Below are 15,196 nucleotides of genomic sequence, written 5' to 3'. Positions count from 1 at the left end.
TTGTTAGGTATGCAACTCGCACTTACAATTCCACAATTCGTTCCCCTGCTGATAAGTTTGGGAAAATTTTGTCATTAAATTAATTTTTCTGGGTTAATTCCTTGGGGGTAGAAGGTATTTGGTTCACATATTCCAAGAGCTTTGAATCAAAATAGTATATCAATTTTTAATTATTCATATACGTCTATAATTTTAGGGATTATCCTGAAGAATTCTTTACTTGTAAAGTTTGTCCATGAAACGTAAATCATATCACTCTCAATATTAATTCTAATAATCAGTAATTGACGAAAAAATTCTAAGTTCTCATTCCACCTGACTTACAAGGTCATGAAACAGGTTAGCTCCAAATGTCTACCTATGTCCTCCCATGTCAACTTTCAGAGCATGAGGGGGCATTTATTATGTAGCTCCAGAAGTTTGGGGATAGGAGATTTTTTTAATTCGTTCATGATGAATACTAAGGCCCGGTGTGATGTATTTCATAGGCACGGAAAATATTTTTCTAGTGTAAGTGGCATTTAACGTCTAATGAATGTGTGTTATTTTCATATTTTTCTTTAACCTCAGGAAGTTCAAGAGGAGGTTAGAAAAGTGAACAAGATGCCAGTGGATGGGAAAAAGCCGGCAGGCAAAGGTGGCCAGGCCCCCAGCAGTGGTGTGGTGATTGTCACTGGGGTAGCCAAGAGGAAGGATGACAAGAGGAAAGGAGAACTCATTGAACAAAATCAAGATGGTCTTGAGGTACGTTAACTTTGGTGGGTATGTTTTTTAAAAAAATGGAGGTTACTATACTGGACTTTTCAGGGCATGTTCGTACCCAGCAGGGAGCAAGGGGGAGCAACTTCCCCCCCCTACCCCTAGAAGCGAAAATAAAATTAGTTTAAAACACAAGTTATGAACAAATTATCCCTTTGAAAAATGATATTAGTATGAGACATGTAACGAAAATAAAAATCATTATTTTTTCAAGCAAATAATTATAAAAATTAATAAATTGCTGTTATAATAGTATTTAAAATTTTGGTTTCATTAACCTTTTCTGTGCAAAAAAAGTTACAACTTGAACGACCACGGCTAGTTTAGCTAGGCTAGCCTCCCCCCAATTTTGATTCTGGGTATGCCCATGATTCAGGGATAAAGAGATGCAGGCTATGATGCCTTTCTTATAATATTCTTCTTTTAACAATACTTAGTAAGAATAAAATAAACCCATCTTCACATGATTCATCAGCTGTGGGTCGGCAGAAAGGTTGCGACATTCTAGTGTAAAGTCATTCACCATTGGCCCTTTCATAATGTCAGTGTGTGGTTTTGCCCCCTCCCTGCCACCTCTAACTCCCACCACTTCATTATGTTACTTGCTTTTTTGCTCCCGTGCGATAAACTTGGCTGTAACTGAAAAACTAAGAAGGTGTGTACTAACTAGCATTTAATTATGTTTTATTAGTACTCATCGGAGGAGGAGGAAGAAGACCTGAATGTGACTGCAGCTGGGCTTGCTAATAAGCAGAAGAAGGAATTGGCTAAGACTGACCATGCACATGTGGAGTACTTATCATTTAGGAAAAATTTTTATGTTGAGGTTCCTGAAATAGCTCGTATGACACCTGAGGAGATAGCTGCTTACAAAGAGGTAAATATTGAGCTAGATTATTCAACTTTTCAGTGTTGTTTGAGCAATGTCATTCTATGCTAAGGTGAGAATGAAACTGGTAGTGAGATATATCATTTTAAGTTCGCATGTTTACTTTAATTTCACTAAAAGTAGGGGTGGGACATTTGAATAGTCAAATCACCGAATTTGTAACTCAAATCATGAGCTTTTTATGCTATTCGATATTTGATGATGCAAAGTCATCAATTATTCAAATTTCATGTACAAAGCACTTATCGTATGCGGTTCAATTTAAATACATTGACAATGGCTGGGTCATACATGTAGGTTTACACATTTGGTTGGTTCTTTAATAATATTTAATAATATATAATAATACAAATCTTTAATAATATTTTTGCATAAACTTATCATTGAAAGTTAGCATTTGATAATCTTGGTGACTCCACGAGAACAACAATAAGAAGAATGTATACTTCAAACGCACGTGTTAAGGCTGTTCCTTTTCTAACTCTCTTTTGCATGATCAAATTTACCTTTTACACATTCTAATTTTAAATTTATGGTCAAGAAAAAACTAAGGTATTGCTGAGCTTCATGCACACAAGTTTGATGCAATTGTGGGTGACAGTTTCGTCAGGATTTAGGAGCGGAATTAAGGTAGAATGACTGTGTGTTCAGCATTCTTTTATTTTAATTTTCATTGTATTTAAAATTTGTAGAAAAATACATATGCAGTATTCAGTAATATAGTACACCCATGTCTCGTATAGCGCAATTTCGATATAGCGCATATTCGTTCCTCAGGGAAACATTGCAACGCAGTGTAGCCTAATCAAAAATCTTAAACGCTCTCGTGATAAAACATGAACTTGCGCTAAGTACACACGAAATTTCTATCATTTTACGCATATTAATATTATTGCTTGCCTCAAATCTTCTTTTTTGTTTATATATTAATCGAAATCCATTGCTGTGCAATGGCCAAAAGTATTACTCGTCATTGGGTCCAGATAGCCGGCCTACCGAAGTAATTTATCTCGTCTCCTTAACAGAATGATAATAAATAATTTAGATCGTTAATTAAGCGTGGGGCTGGTGGAAATGATTTTTTTTTCAGCAATACGGTTTGAGACGTATTTTTGCCGTCATAGGTTATCGGGCGATTGACTTCCAGGTAGAGGGTCTACACTAAAGCCTTCAAGGTCATCGGTATTCACGGGGGAGAAACGGAGGTGGCCGAGTTGCGCATGAATAGCATCAACACATAAAAGGGTCCGCTATAGAGTCTCAAACATAATGGCTTTGTTCCCTCCCCGCAGTCGTAGGCCTTCTGCGTCTCAGGAATACAGTTCAGCAGTGGATGGTGATTTAGATAGAGCCATACAGAGTAAAAACCAAGAGAATATGGCAAAAAATAGGAATGCGTGCAGAAAAATCAAGAATTTATTAAGAAAAACCATAAACCTAGAAGAGGAATTGAAAGAGGTCAATTGCTTTGAAAATGGAGAGCGTCAAAGCGATATTGCGCGGAAGTTTAAACGCACGATGCCTTATTCTTAATAAAGACGAAGTTAAAACATCAGTGACCTCAGCCGCACCAACTTCAACCAAGCGGTCTACACATACGGAAAGTTCATAGTGAATCAGTACAAAAAGACGAGAGTGGTAATCGCTCCGAGACATTTAGTGAAAGCTCCGGTTGGTTCCAGAATTTAAACGGCAAGCAGGTATTATCAGTGCGGCGATATCAGGTGAATCTACAAGTGTTGATAGCGCAGTCACCACAATATTTTCTGATGAACTCCAAGCCGTGATTGAAAGTGGCTCCTTTCCCCCTCAACCAGTTTTTAGTGTTGACGAGACGATTTTTTTTTGGAAAAGAATGCAATCTCGTTCATTCATTTTCAGGGAAAACACTGTTGCTCATAACTTGCAGGTACTTGCATAGTGAAGCATACGCAGTCAGCTTGGCTTCTGAAGACGCCTGTCCTTTCACCTTGTACATTTTCTTGGGCTGGGCTGCACAAACGAGCGGACGATGGTCTTGCCACGCTTGGGGACCTCCGCAAATGACTGAAACTTTACGTGTCTCACCCAAATATATAGAATTGTGTTCATACAATGTGTATACATTCACCAGTCCTTGTTGAGCCTTCATATTTCCTCTTCGACAGAGTGCCAAGAGCGCATAGTTTGCCTCTCTACAATGTAGGCTCATTTTGTAACCATCTACACTCAACGTGAGACATTCACTTCGTCGGAAATTCTAGATAACATTCCATATATTTGTATCATTTTTCCACTAATCTCCTGCGAAAAGCAGAGTGCTAGCTTACAGTGTAGCGCTGTCCCCTTGTCAGCAGACCACCCGGGTTCAAATAAGTTGGTTCATAATGTCCCTTTGTGAAGTCTTTGGACACCCTTAGCAAAAAAAAGGGTGAGGTGGACCAGGGAAAGAAACAATGTGTGAATTTAACATGCAATTGGATAAGTACGTGGTGAGCTCTGCCGTCACGCATCCAAACCACCTTCGAGTTGAAGCACTGCATGTGTTTACTTCAGGAACGGTGGAGTAATCGAAATAATTCATTGCTGTTTCCGGAGCTATCAATAAAATTCCATATTAGCAATTGTTAGTAGCTTACATTTTACGGTAAATATCTGCTCCGTGTAGTATGCACCGCATAAAAAAACAAGATTTGTCCGACACAAAGTTGATCATGTGTGGTCACAACATCAAAATATTAACTTAGGCAGGTATTTTCAATAAAGAGTCCCGAATAAGTCTCTTTTAATCGAAAAAGTCCCACCACAGCAAAAAAGTCCCAAAAAGTCTCTAAGAAAGTCATTAAAAACAGTTTTATTTGATGAGATTAGTGAAGATTTGTCTTTAAAACCACATAAGTCCCACTTTTACAAAAAGTCGAAAGACTTTTTTTCCGCGCTCTACACATTACTAATATTTCAATCCAATAAAGGTGTAATATCAATTGCCGAAAGTCACTGTTAGACACCTTTTGTGCTAATAGATGACTCTTGCAGCGGTTGACCTCCAGAAATGGGGAACTTTGAAGCAGGTTGGCAGGAAAAGGTCAGTGGGGGAGAAAGAAGGAAGGGTGAAACACGATTCTATTATTTTCCTGTAACTTGATATTTTCTTTTGAAGCTTTTGATTTATGGTCTTCATAATATGAACCCTGCGCGAGCTGGTGCCTTTTGTTTGATTTCGGAGAGGAGGAAAGCTGAGGAGGAGGGGCCGAGGGCTGATGGATGGAGGGGGTAGCGGATTTTTGGAATTGTGCTATGTAGTTACTATCCCACGGCACTGAGGTTTTCCTGGTGGGGGAAACCGGGGATTTTCAGATTTTTTCACCTGATCATTTTCGGTTCCCCACCTCGAACTCTTTTCACCACTCTTATCCGCAAATTTGATGTAGTTCGTCAACTTGCCTTAAAAGGTGCTGCATGCACTAAACGATTACAGTTCTTTACATTTTTCTGAGTCAACTACCAACGACGTGCGTGCGACAGTGTATGACGCGAAATTCAAAGTATTCGAGGTATTCGAGACGGTACCTTTAGCATAATTATTTGAGACCTCAAATACTTTCTAGTATTCGAGTATTCGCGGATACTATTCGCACATCGCTACTCTCAACCCTTCCTTCCCTGCCCAAATGGCACAAATGAACTCAGCTGTCAGTCACCACCCCTAAATACCATACCTATGTGTAGTAAAGTTTATATCTTTTTCATAGTTATTGTTCTGTTCTATTTACAGGAGCTGGAAGGAATCAGGGTGAAGGGTAAAGGGTGTCCAAAACCAATTAAAAACTGGGCCCAGTGTGGAGTGAGTAAAAAGGTATTGGATATTTTGAAGAAGCATGGATATGATAAACCAACACCCATCCAAGCTCAGGCCATCCCTGCAATTATGTCTGGTATGTGAAAATCAGATGACTAGGTCAGTGGTATAAACAATTTCCCTTGGAGAAGTATGCATTTCTTTTGGTAGTCTTCACATGACTTTTTTACCCCTTAGAATTCTTGGTATATCGCTGTGTCATCAATTTTTTTCCTCTATTTGTGCTTTTCCAATATTCCTCGTATCACTTATTTTCCTTTTTATCTTTAGAAATGTGATCATTTTCATTTTCGTCACTCTAAATGGCATATTTAAGTCTGAGGCTGTGGAGAATAGCCAGTCCATTTTGAATCCTGCCAGTGTTTGTTTTAGAAATTATTACTAACAATTTCTATAAACTTTTTGTACACTTAATATAATTGTATTGGGATTTTGAAAAAAATGGGTATTAATTGTTCATTGGCTTAAGGTTGCAGCTACCTCATACTTTCTGACCTCTCTACCCAATGTAACCCAACTACTAGGCCATCCCTGTTGAAGCCTACTCTAAAAAATCCCTGCAAATCAACTAGGTCACCCATCCTCACCAAGAAAGAGAATTATTCAGCTAACAATACCTTAACATTTAGGTCCTTAAGGTCTGGCTAGTATTGCAACCACCAAACTTCTTGGTGCCCACCTCACGTAAATGGGCAAAGTGAATGGAGGCGGGGTGACAGTGCCACAGATATTTAAGAAAACAAAATATGGTTGATTATGTAGCAGTAGGATTTTCTGGAAAGAATGACAATCTGACTGTCGGATCTGTGGATATTGTTAACAGTACATGCATTGCAAAGTAAATTTATATTTTTATATAAATTTACTTTGCAATTCCTACATAAATTTATCCTTTCTGCGGTTGTGGAGCACGCATGGTCTGAATCTGGACATGTCATACTATTCTAAGAGTCAAAAAACATCGCTAGAAAAAATAAATACATATTTCCCTTGGCTGATGAGGGAGGCAATAAAAATAGTGAATCATGGAAGAACTTCAGTAGGGAGGACGGCTATCCTCTAGCTTCATCTTTTAAACGGCTCTTCCAACAATGGAATTCAAACGTAGCAAATCAGCATGCACCTGACTAGCCTAATATATAGAGAATAGAAGCTCAGCAGATCATTTGGACCCGTAGATGGGAGCTGGACCGCACCCAAAACTGCCGTCCACCAAAAATGAGTCGACGAGGCATTAACCCAAAAAAATTATGTATCAGTTATAAATACTGGTCTTGGCATCATAAAACTTTTGTGGGAAGTGATGAGGAGCTTTGTCTGCTCCATTAGCATTACTTGCCTTTCGTCCACTTGATGTCAGCTATCTTCTCATTCTCAGAGTTGTGCTGTGCAATGTCTAATAAATGGTTTAGAGCCCTATCAAGCCATGTCATTGATGGGCACATCCGGTGTAAATACATAAGTCAGAAGTTGGTGGTTTTCGATGCTATAAGGATCAACTTCCTCTGTAGCAAATAGTGATGGCATAAACGACCCTTTTTGGTGAGCTGCCTCACAGCACACTTCCGATAGCCGCTTGCACAGTGTGACTCAGTAAAGCGTTTCTGGGATGTGGGGGAAAGAGGGGAGGAAGGATTTTTAGCGAGTATATTGTATAATCGCAATGCTGAACAGGTGATACAACTTACCATTTCTGCCAATACGTTATATCTTTCATGGAACATGGACAATATATTTTGTCTCCTGTGCTTAGAAATGACAATAAATTTAAATATTTAATTTCATCAAAATATTCTCTCCAAAACTACATGATCATCACAGTATGTGTGGAGGGAGTCGCAACTCACCAAATAAGACTCTCTAGCCTCACAGCTCAATCGGCTGTCACACATTTGAACTGACTCACTTGCTCAGTGCCCATCACTAGTAGCAAAGTGTCTGTTTACTTGGATGATGTCAGGGTACACCTTACTGATTAGGTGAGGCTGCTAGCTTTTACACTTCAACTGTTTGCCTTAATAGTTTTGGTCCTGAGTTGAGTGGTTTGGTTGGAAGTTGTTTGGGGGAGTAAAAGGCATTAAATCAAGGCATTAAATTAAATTAAAAGGCATTAAAGGCATTAATGGTGGAGCTTAATCTGATTATGTGGTATGTTATGCACCTATCTTATAAATAATCAATTATTTATTATTTTGCAGGGAGGGACTTAATAGGAATTGCCAAGACTGGTAGTGGTAAAACCTTAGCTTTCCTGTTACCAATGTATAGGCACATATTGGATCAGCCACCTTTAGAAGATATGGATGGTCCAATCGGTGAGTTACAATTTTATTGCTGTTTCTTTTATCTGTCTGTTTGGGAACATGTTGAGATCAATCTTCTCCTGCTTTTCCTCACCCCTATGGTTTGTGGGCATTCAAATTCCTTCTTTCCGAAGCCAGTCTCGTAATATCCTCTCCCTGCTGTGATCCTTTCCATGTGTTCTTTTTTGATTGTACCTCTTCCAGCACAGTCATCTACCACTCCTTCCATTACGGTATACATTCACCATGACAAAGAAGATGCCTAATCGTTGTGTTCCTTCTTTCACAAATATAATTACATAACTATTGTTTGTCCATCCCTTATTCTTTGTGACACTGGTAGGTTTGTGTTCTTCTCTATCCAAAATATTTTGTAAAGTCTTCTCCACCATCTAATCAAGAAGGAATTCAATTTTTCCCTCTGTCTCTGCTTTACAGCATGAACCAATGCTGTTTAAAAATTTCTTATTTTCTTTTCTGCCCGATGGGGTGACTTTTTCTCATGGCATCATTTTTTTCACTGTACTGTTAATTCCAGTAATACTTTTGTCATGTAGTAATACTATTATATTTGTAATTTTTTGCATTTTTCAGAGAATGGGGAAGTTTCTAAAGTTGTAAGTGCTGCAGTGTAATGAGTAGAAAAGAAGGATAGAATAATTACTCGTTGATGACTAGTATCGTATCCCTGTTGGTAGAAAGCTCGCAGATTGGTTTTTAATTTAAATTATGTGAGAGACATCTTTAACCCCTTGGTTGGGGGCAGAAATTTCCTTATCTTTCACCTGGTGGGGAGCAAATCCACCGATTTTCAGAGATGCCGTTTTCGAAAAAAAATTTATAGTAAAGCTATTGCACAAAAATGGCAATATACTTAAAATATATTGGTATAGAACCTCTGACAAAGCGAAAAACATGCAATGATGCATAAAGAATGAATATTTACGCCTTCTCCGCATAAAATTGCGACGCGACGGCATGCGCGACTATAGTCGCGCTCCCCACATGGGGAGTGGAGTCCGCTTGCGACTATAGTCGCTCTCCCCAGTTAAGGGGTTAATATTAATTACGATATTTTCAGCCATCATCATGACACCAACAAGAGAGCTTTGTATGCAGATAGGAAAGGAAAGTAAGAAGTTCACCAAATCTCTGGGACTGAGGTCCGTTTGTGTCTATGGCGGAGCAGGGATATCAGAGCAAATCGCCGAGTTGAAACGAGGGGCAGAGATCATTGTTTGCACACCAGGGAGAATGATTGACATGCTTGCAGCGAACAGTGGTTTGTAAATTTTCAGTTTTTGATTTAATTAATGCTATTCCTTCGATTTTTTTCAATGAAAGATTTTAAACAAATCGCCATGCTAATTTTTTTAACGTGTAATTTCAGGCAGAGTCACCAATCTAAGGCGGGTAACATATGTTGTTCTGGATGAAGCTGATCGAATGTTTGACATGGGCTTCGAACCTCAGGTGAGAAATATTTCTTGAAGTTATAAGGTAAAGATTATGGTTCTTACAAATTTTTTTGTCGTGTCAGAAGTTTTTTGTGGCCAAAAATAATGTGTTTACTATGTGAAATTTTATTTTATAAAAATTTTGCTGTTAGATTTGACTGGTTTATACATTGTTTTCGAAAATGATGCGTTTTCAGCATTCAAATCTCAAATATTTTATTTGTTATTCCAAGCTACTACTATCCATGTCAAGGAACTTGTAAGACTGATGGAGACCAACATGCCTAATCTAAATCCTGGAGGATTGTTTACTCCTATCCCATTTTATTGGGCTTAGGCAGTAGCAAGTTTTTATTATTAAGAACTTTAATCTGCCATTTAATGGAACCTAGCTGAATAGTACTGTCTTGGAAAAATGGTGAGATACTTCTTCGAAATAATGACCCTGGTTTTGGATGACACGAAAATTTATAGAGAACATGATTCCTTAGAAATCAGGATTCCTTGTCTTTTGCAGTGGCCAGTATCATTGAGAACATTGTATGAATTTAATTTATTAGTAAGAATTGTGTGTTCGAAAATGAATTGTCATTTATAATCAAGATACCAAGAAACAGTATTTGGCACACAATAAAATTTTCCAAATCACATCAATTTTTGTATTAACAGCTGTACTTTGTGTGAGGTAAGTTAGTGGTGAATGAGGGAAGTAATTTCCACACAATGGGTTCTCCACTAATTGTAAGGTGGTGTTTGATGCTTATGTTAAGTTGTAACTAAGAGATAAATATTTCTTTATTTTTGACACGATCGACTGAATTTTTCTGGAATGGCATTGGCAGCAGCTCCTTATGAGCTTGAAAAGTATTTCTTTCTACAAATTTAAACAAGCAGTTAAATCTGTTAAATTTTAATTTGATTAAATATTCATGAATGTGGTGTCACTCTACTTGCTGTTTGGTTAATTAGTTTTGAAGAAAAGAAAATTATATGATCTAAGGAAAGAAAATACTTTGCAACGAAGTGCTGATTACAGTCATTTCATTTTACCACCAATGTAATTTTCATCTGCATTAAACTCTTACTTGTTCCTAATTGAAATTTTTATAGGTTGTTTTTCTGATTTAGGAGACTATAAATTAAGGATTGTTTTACTCAAGTGATAGGTTTAAGAATTAATTTACTCTCAAGTTTTAAACTTTCAGTGCCTCAAGTGACAAAATTGAAATTTTTTCATCATTGAGTGCGGTTAATATTTGTTAGCTTCTTTTCTTGGTTATAATTTTGAAACTTGAGAAGAAATACTACTCATTTTTTAAGCACAAACTCTGGTTTCACCAGATTTTCCACATCTGGAATTCATATTGCATTTATTTTTTTTAGTAAAGGTTGAATTTTATCGAAATGAGAAACAGTACCATTTTCTTGATACCCTACCTTCACACCATCACTTTGATGACTTATTCTATGTCCAATATGAGAAGCTGCATTGATGGAATACTTTAATTATAATTGACTAGCTCGTTCACACATTCATCTAAGCAATGCGGAAAGTTGAATACCATAACTTTGAGTACGAGTTGTTGGCAAGTTCGTGTCAAAACTTATTATTGGCAACAAGTGGTTTAATGTTTTCATCATCGATGTTGGATAATGGAACTCATGATTGAAATTGACTTTTAAAAAGTCACAAATTACTTCTAAAATCAGTAGCCTAAAACTTTCAAAAAGGCATTGTATATATGTATCTACTGACATCAACATACCCTACTTTTTAGATTTGCGCAACTCCTTTATCAACCACCATCTTTAGGTACTCAACTTAATTATTGACTAAGTGGCTGAGTCAAGTTTTTTACTTCAGCTCAACTCAAATTTCAAGTTGCACAGACACCCCTTCTTAATTTTTGTAGAAACATGCTACAGTGCAACCTCGATATAACGACACCCCACGGTGCACTAATAAACACTCGCTATAGCGAATTGTCGCTTTACCGGAGGTGGAGCAAATAATAGCTAATACACCTGTTGCGAACAGATATACAGGAACAGGAGTGGTGCGGCGACAGATAAACATCTATCCGATAAACGTAATCATAAATCCAGACGAAAAGCGATGTTTTTTTGCATCACTAAATTTCCTTACTCAAATAACGACTAACTATTCAAACAATTTATAAGCGCCGCACTGAATAAAAATCATGCAAAGCATTGTTTCGTCAATCATTATATTTATCGAACGACAGTTTACCACATAAATTTGAGACTGAGCACTCCATTAACTTCATTTCTAACAGATCGCTAACAATTACAGAGGTTAAGGAGTCTTGATGAAAGTCTTCCGGCAGTGAAACCCTCGCTATGGCGAGAGCCAACACCGAAAGGGTCTCGTAAAAACGAATTTTTTAACACGCTTATTATAGGGTCAATTGACGGTGCATTGGCTATCTCTCGTAATAGCGGGGGTGTCGCTATAGCCCGTACTCGCTTTAACGAGGTTCCACTGTAATTAACTGGGATGTATCAAAGGAATATGTATTTATGGTAGCATAAAATCTCTTTTTGTTTTTCTGCAAGCTGATTTGTAATGCAGACAGCTATGATCTGATGTAACAGTTTCATACTCTTATTTATTTGTCTGATGCGTTTATAGTAAGTGTTGGCCAAATAAAGCTGTTTCATCATCAGTGACTGTAATAATAAGTTGGTATGTGGGAGAATAGGTTAAGAGTCCAATTGCCGATAACTCCATGGTTGATTTTCACATCAGATAGTCTCTTCTTAGCTGCATTTAAATCAGTTTCATTGTCAATTTTGTGGTTAATGTACAGTTCAATTGGTGAAAATTCAATCATGTGCAGCTCTGACCCTTTACAAAATATCTAATGTTGCTTTTTGTACATAGTTACCTTGTATGTATGTTCAAAATTTCCCCCAGTTATTCTTAAATACTGGCCATGAAAAGTGTATTTGAAGTGCTATAAATGTGTAAATTGTTGCGCACAAATGTTACCCAAATTTAAATCCTATAATATAAAAAGTGAATTATTGGTCCTTTTAAATTTATAAATTAGGTGCTACTGTACTTATTTTACAGTGATGGCAAAGCTAATACTGTCCGGGCTGTGTTATTTTATCTTTTGCTGAAACTAAAACTAGTCTTCAGCATATGGTTATCATAGGTGGAACCCTACTCTTGAATTCATGTAAAATGTATCTTTTGCCTAGTGAGCTCTAAAAAATATTTAATTCCTGCCTATCCTATCCTATTCCTATCTCAACCACTACATATATTAATTACTTAGAACTTTATATTTTCTTTACTTTAATCTTCCATCAACATATTTTTCAGGTAATGAGAATTGTAGAGAATGTGAGGCCTGATCGACAGACTGTTATGTTTAGTGCTACATTTCCAAGGCAGATGGAGGCCTTAGCAAGGAAAATTCTGACGAAGCCAATTGAAATCCAAGTGGGAGGTAGAAGCATTGTGTGTAAAGATGTTGAACAGCATGTCATTGTTTTGGAAGAAGAGCAGAAGTTTTTAAAACTTTTGGAACTTTTGGGTCACTATCAGAATCAAGGAAGTATAATAGTGTTTGTGGATAAGCAAGAAAATGCTGATGCATTGTTGAAGGACTTGATGAAAGCCTCTTACTCCTGCCTTTCCCTCCATGGAGGAATAGACCAATTTGACAGAGACAGTACCATGGTAGACTTTAAAGCAGGGAAAGTGAAAGTGCTGGTGAGTGGCTGTGTATTTTTGTACCTAACCCTGTAATAGAGCATATTAAACTTTAGTATTGTGACTTTTTACATTAAATATAGTTATTTATATGAAATATATTCATGTAAATTTACTCCTTATAGTGATATGTAAACCATCAACTGCTAAACTAGATGGTTTTGTAATATATTTATTGAATTGAAATTCATTTTCTAACTCTTATCCAATTTTTTTGTAATTTCAAGCATACACCTGGTGCGTGACAATCTACCTTGTGTTTTTATTCATGTGTCGTTCTCACTCATATTTCAATGCATTGTGAATTACTATTTTCGTCCATGTGCCATTTATTATCCATATAGTCATGTAATTTTAGGATTCTTTCTTTTTCTTCGGTATTTAATAGAATATTTCCTTTTTCAGATTGCCACTTCTGTTGCAGCCAGAGGATTAGATGTAAAGCATTTAATTTTGGTTGTTAATTATGATTGCCCAAACCATTATGAAGACTATGTACACCGATGTGGGCGTACCGGCAGGTAATCATTGTAATTATGTTAATAATGAAAATGTAATAACTAGTACTTATATAAATAAAGAAATGCATTGTTTAAAATAAACTTTAATTTTTTAATTCTGTAATTTTTGTTGTAGGGCTGGGAGCAAAGGATTTGCCTATACCTTTGTAACCCCAGAGCAGGAGAGGTATGCTGGGGAAATTGTCAGAGCTCTGGAGTTATCTTCTGGTGAAGTACCTGAACCTCTGAGGATCGTGTGGGATAGATACAAGGCCAAGCAAGCTGCAGTAAGTGGATGCATGGGAGTACTCAGCAGGGGGGAACTGCCCCCCCCCTAGAAGTGAAAATAAATTTAATTCAAAACAAAATACAAAAGTTATGAACAAATTTTCCTTTTGAAGAAAAATTATATTAGTATAAGACATGGAACTAAAACAAAATAATTATTTTTTTCAAGCAAATAATTATTAAAAAACTAATAAATTGCTGTCATAATTTCCTTAAAAGTTTGGTTTCATTAATCTTTTCTGTGCAAAAAAAGTTGCAACTTGAACAACCACAGCTAGTTCCTCCCCTCCCCCTAGTTTTGATTCTGGGAACATCCTTGAGTGGATGAGTTTCCAAGCATTTGGTTGGCCTCTCCTAAAAAAAATTAGGAAATTCCTTCTAACAGCCCCCGCAAAATATCCTTGAAATTTGGTGTTTCTTTGTTTTTACTTTTAGTGTACAGTTAATGTAGGGGATTATCCAGAATCACTAGCTTCTACCAGGAATTCGCTGAGGATTATTAAATTCATATCCTGAAATCAAGCCTCTTATATGTTCCTTTTCATAAGGGAGTGAAAAAAATACTTCAAATCATTATCATCAATTATTTCTGCTTGTTGCAGATTGAGATGGAGGGTGAATTTCTTTGATAAAATTGTCTTTTTTATGTAATTCTTATTTCTTTAATAGTTCTGTAATGGGTACTAATATTATGATACTTTTCAATTCTGTAATAGCTTAACAATTACTCCAGATGCATAGTAAGGATCAATTAGCTATTTTTATTGTTTTTTGTTAACATTGTTGCTTTAATCATATTTTATTATTTCAGGAAGGGAAAAAAGTTCATACTGGGGGTGGTTTTAGTGGGAAGGGCTTTAAATTTGATGAAGCTGAAGCACAAATGGCAAATGAAAAGAAGAAATTCCAGAAAGCTGCTCTTGGTAAGCATATGAAAGAGGCCAAAGTCTCTGTTAATCTAATGAATTTCGTATTTCTGTATCTTCCTCCCCTATGCATCATGAAAGGGCGTGCTTCTCGGAATGACTTCTGAAGCTTAACTAGTCACAGTAACAGTAGTTTTGCAATAGTCCTGTCATTCCACTTAGGCCAACCATCCCAGCACATTCTTAAATAGCTGTATTGATTAATGAACGGTAGGATAGTGCGAAAACGTTGAAATGTTTACTTACAAATTTTGGCAGTGCAAGAAAGTAGCAATTGGTGAATACTTTCAAAACAACAAATATTGAAACTGGACGTAATAAATAGTCCAATTGCACAAGTTGCTCAAATTTTCATGATGCGCAGGTGTCAATTTGTGGATTTCAAACATGTCTATATTTAGGATATTACTTTATATTATATTTCTTGTCTAGTGCATCTTATATACAAATAACTGACCATCCTTAGTATTTCAAATTCAGTGAAATTTTAA

At 36.7% G+C, this 15,196-nt stretch overlaps 1 protein-coding gene across 5 annotated transcripts in view; it reads left to right on the top strand.

The window, feature by feature from the left end:
- LOC124156336 (probable ATP-dependent RNA helicase DDX46) overlaps window positions 1-15,196 on the top strand; it is a 34,610-nt gene that overhangs the window by 7,140 nt on the left and 12,274 nt on the right. For all 5 annotated transcript variants that reach the window (XM_046530832.1, XM_046530830.1, XM_046530828.1 and 2 more), the window contains 10 exons: window positions 571-744; window positions 1,451-1,636; window positions 5,403-5,562; window positions 7,685-7,801; window positions 8,871-9,071; window positions 9,180-9,262; window positions 12,599-12,991; window positions 13,397-13,512; window positions 13,628-13,778; window positions 14,591-14,702. In XM_046530832.1, the coding sequence (XP_046386788.1) occupies window positions 571-744; window positions 1,451-1,636; window positions 5,403-5,562; window positions 7,685-7,801; window positions 8,871-9,071; window positions 9,180-9,262; window positions 12,599-12,991; window positions 13,397-13,512; window positions 13,628-13,778; window positions 14,591-14,702 (1,693 nt within the window). The remainder of the gene's footprint in view (window positions 1-570; window positions 745-1,450; window positions 1,637-5,402; window positions 5,563-7,684; window positions 7,802-8,870; window positions 9,072-9,179; window positions 9,263-12,598; window positions 12,992-13,396; window positions 13,513-13,627; window positions 13,779-14,590; window positions 14,703-15,196) is intronic.

The sequence above is a fragment of the Ischnura elegans genome, chromosome 3, assembly GCF_921293095.1.
Source record: "Ischnura elegans chromosome 3, ioIscEleg1.1, whole genome shotgun sequence".
Taxonomy (NCBI): Eukaryota; Metazoa; Arthropoda; class Insecta; order Odonata; family Coenagrionidae; genus Ischnura; species Ischnura elegans.
The sequence above is the reverse complement of the archived record's forward strand: the minus strand, read 5'-3'. Positions and strand labels throughout refer to the sequence as shown.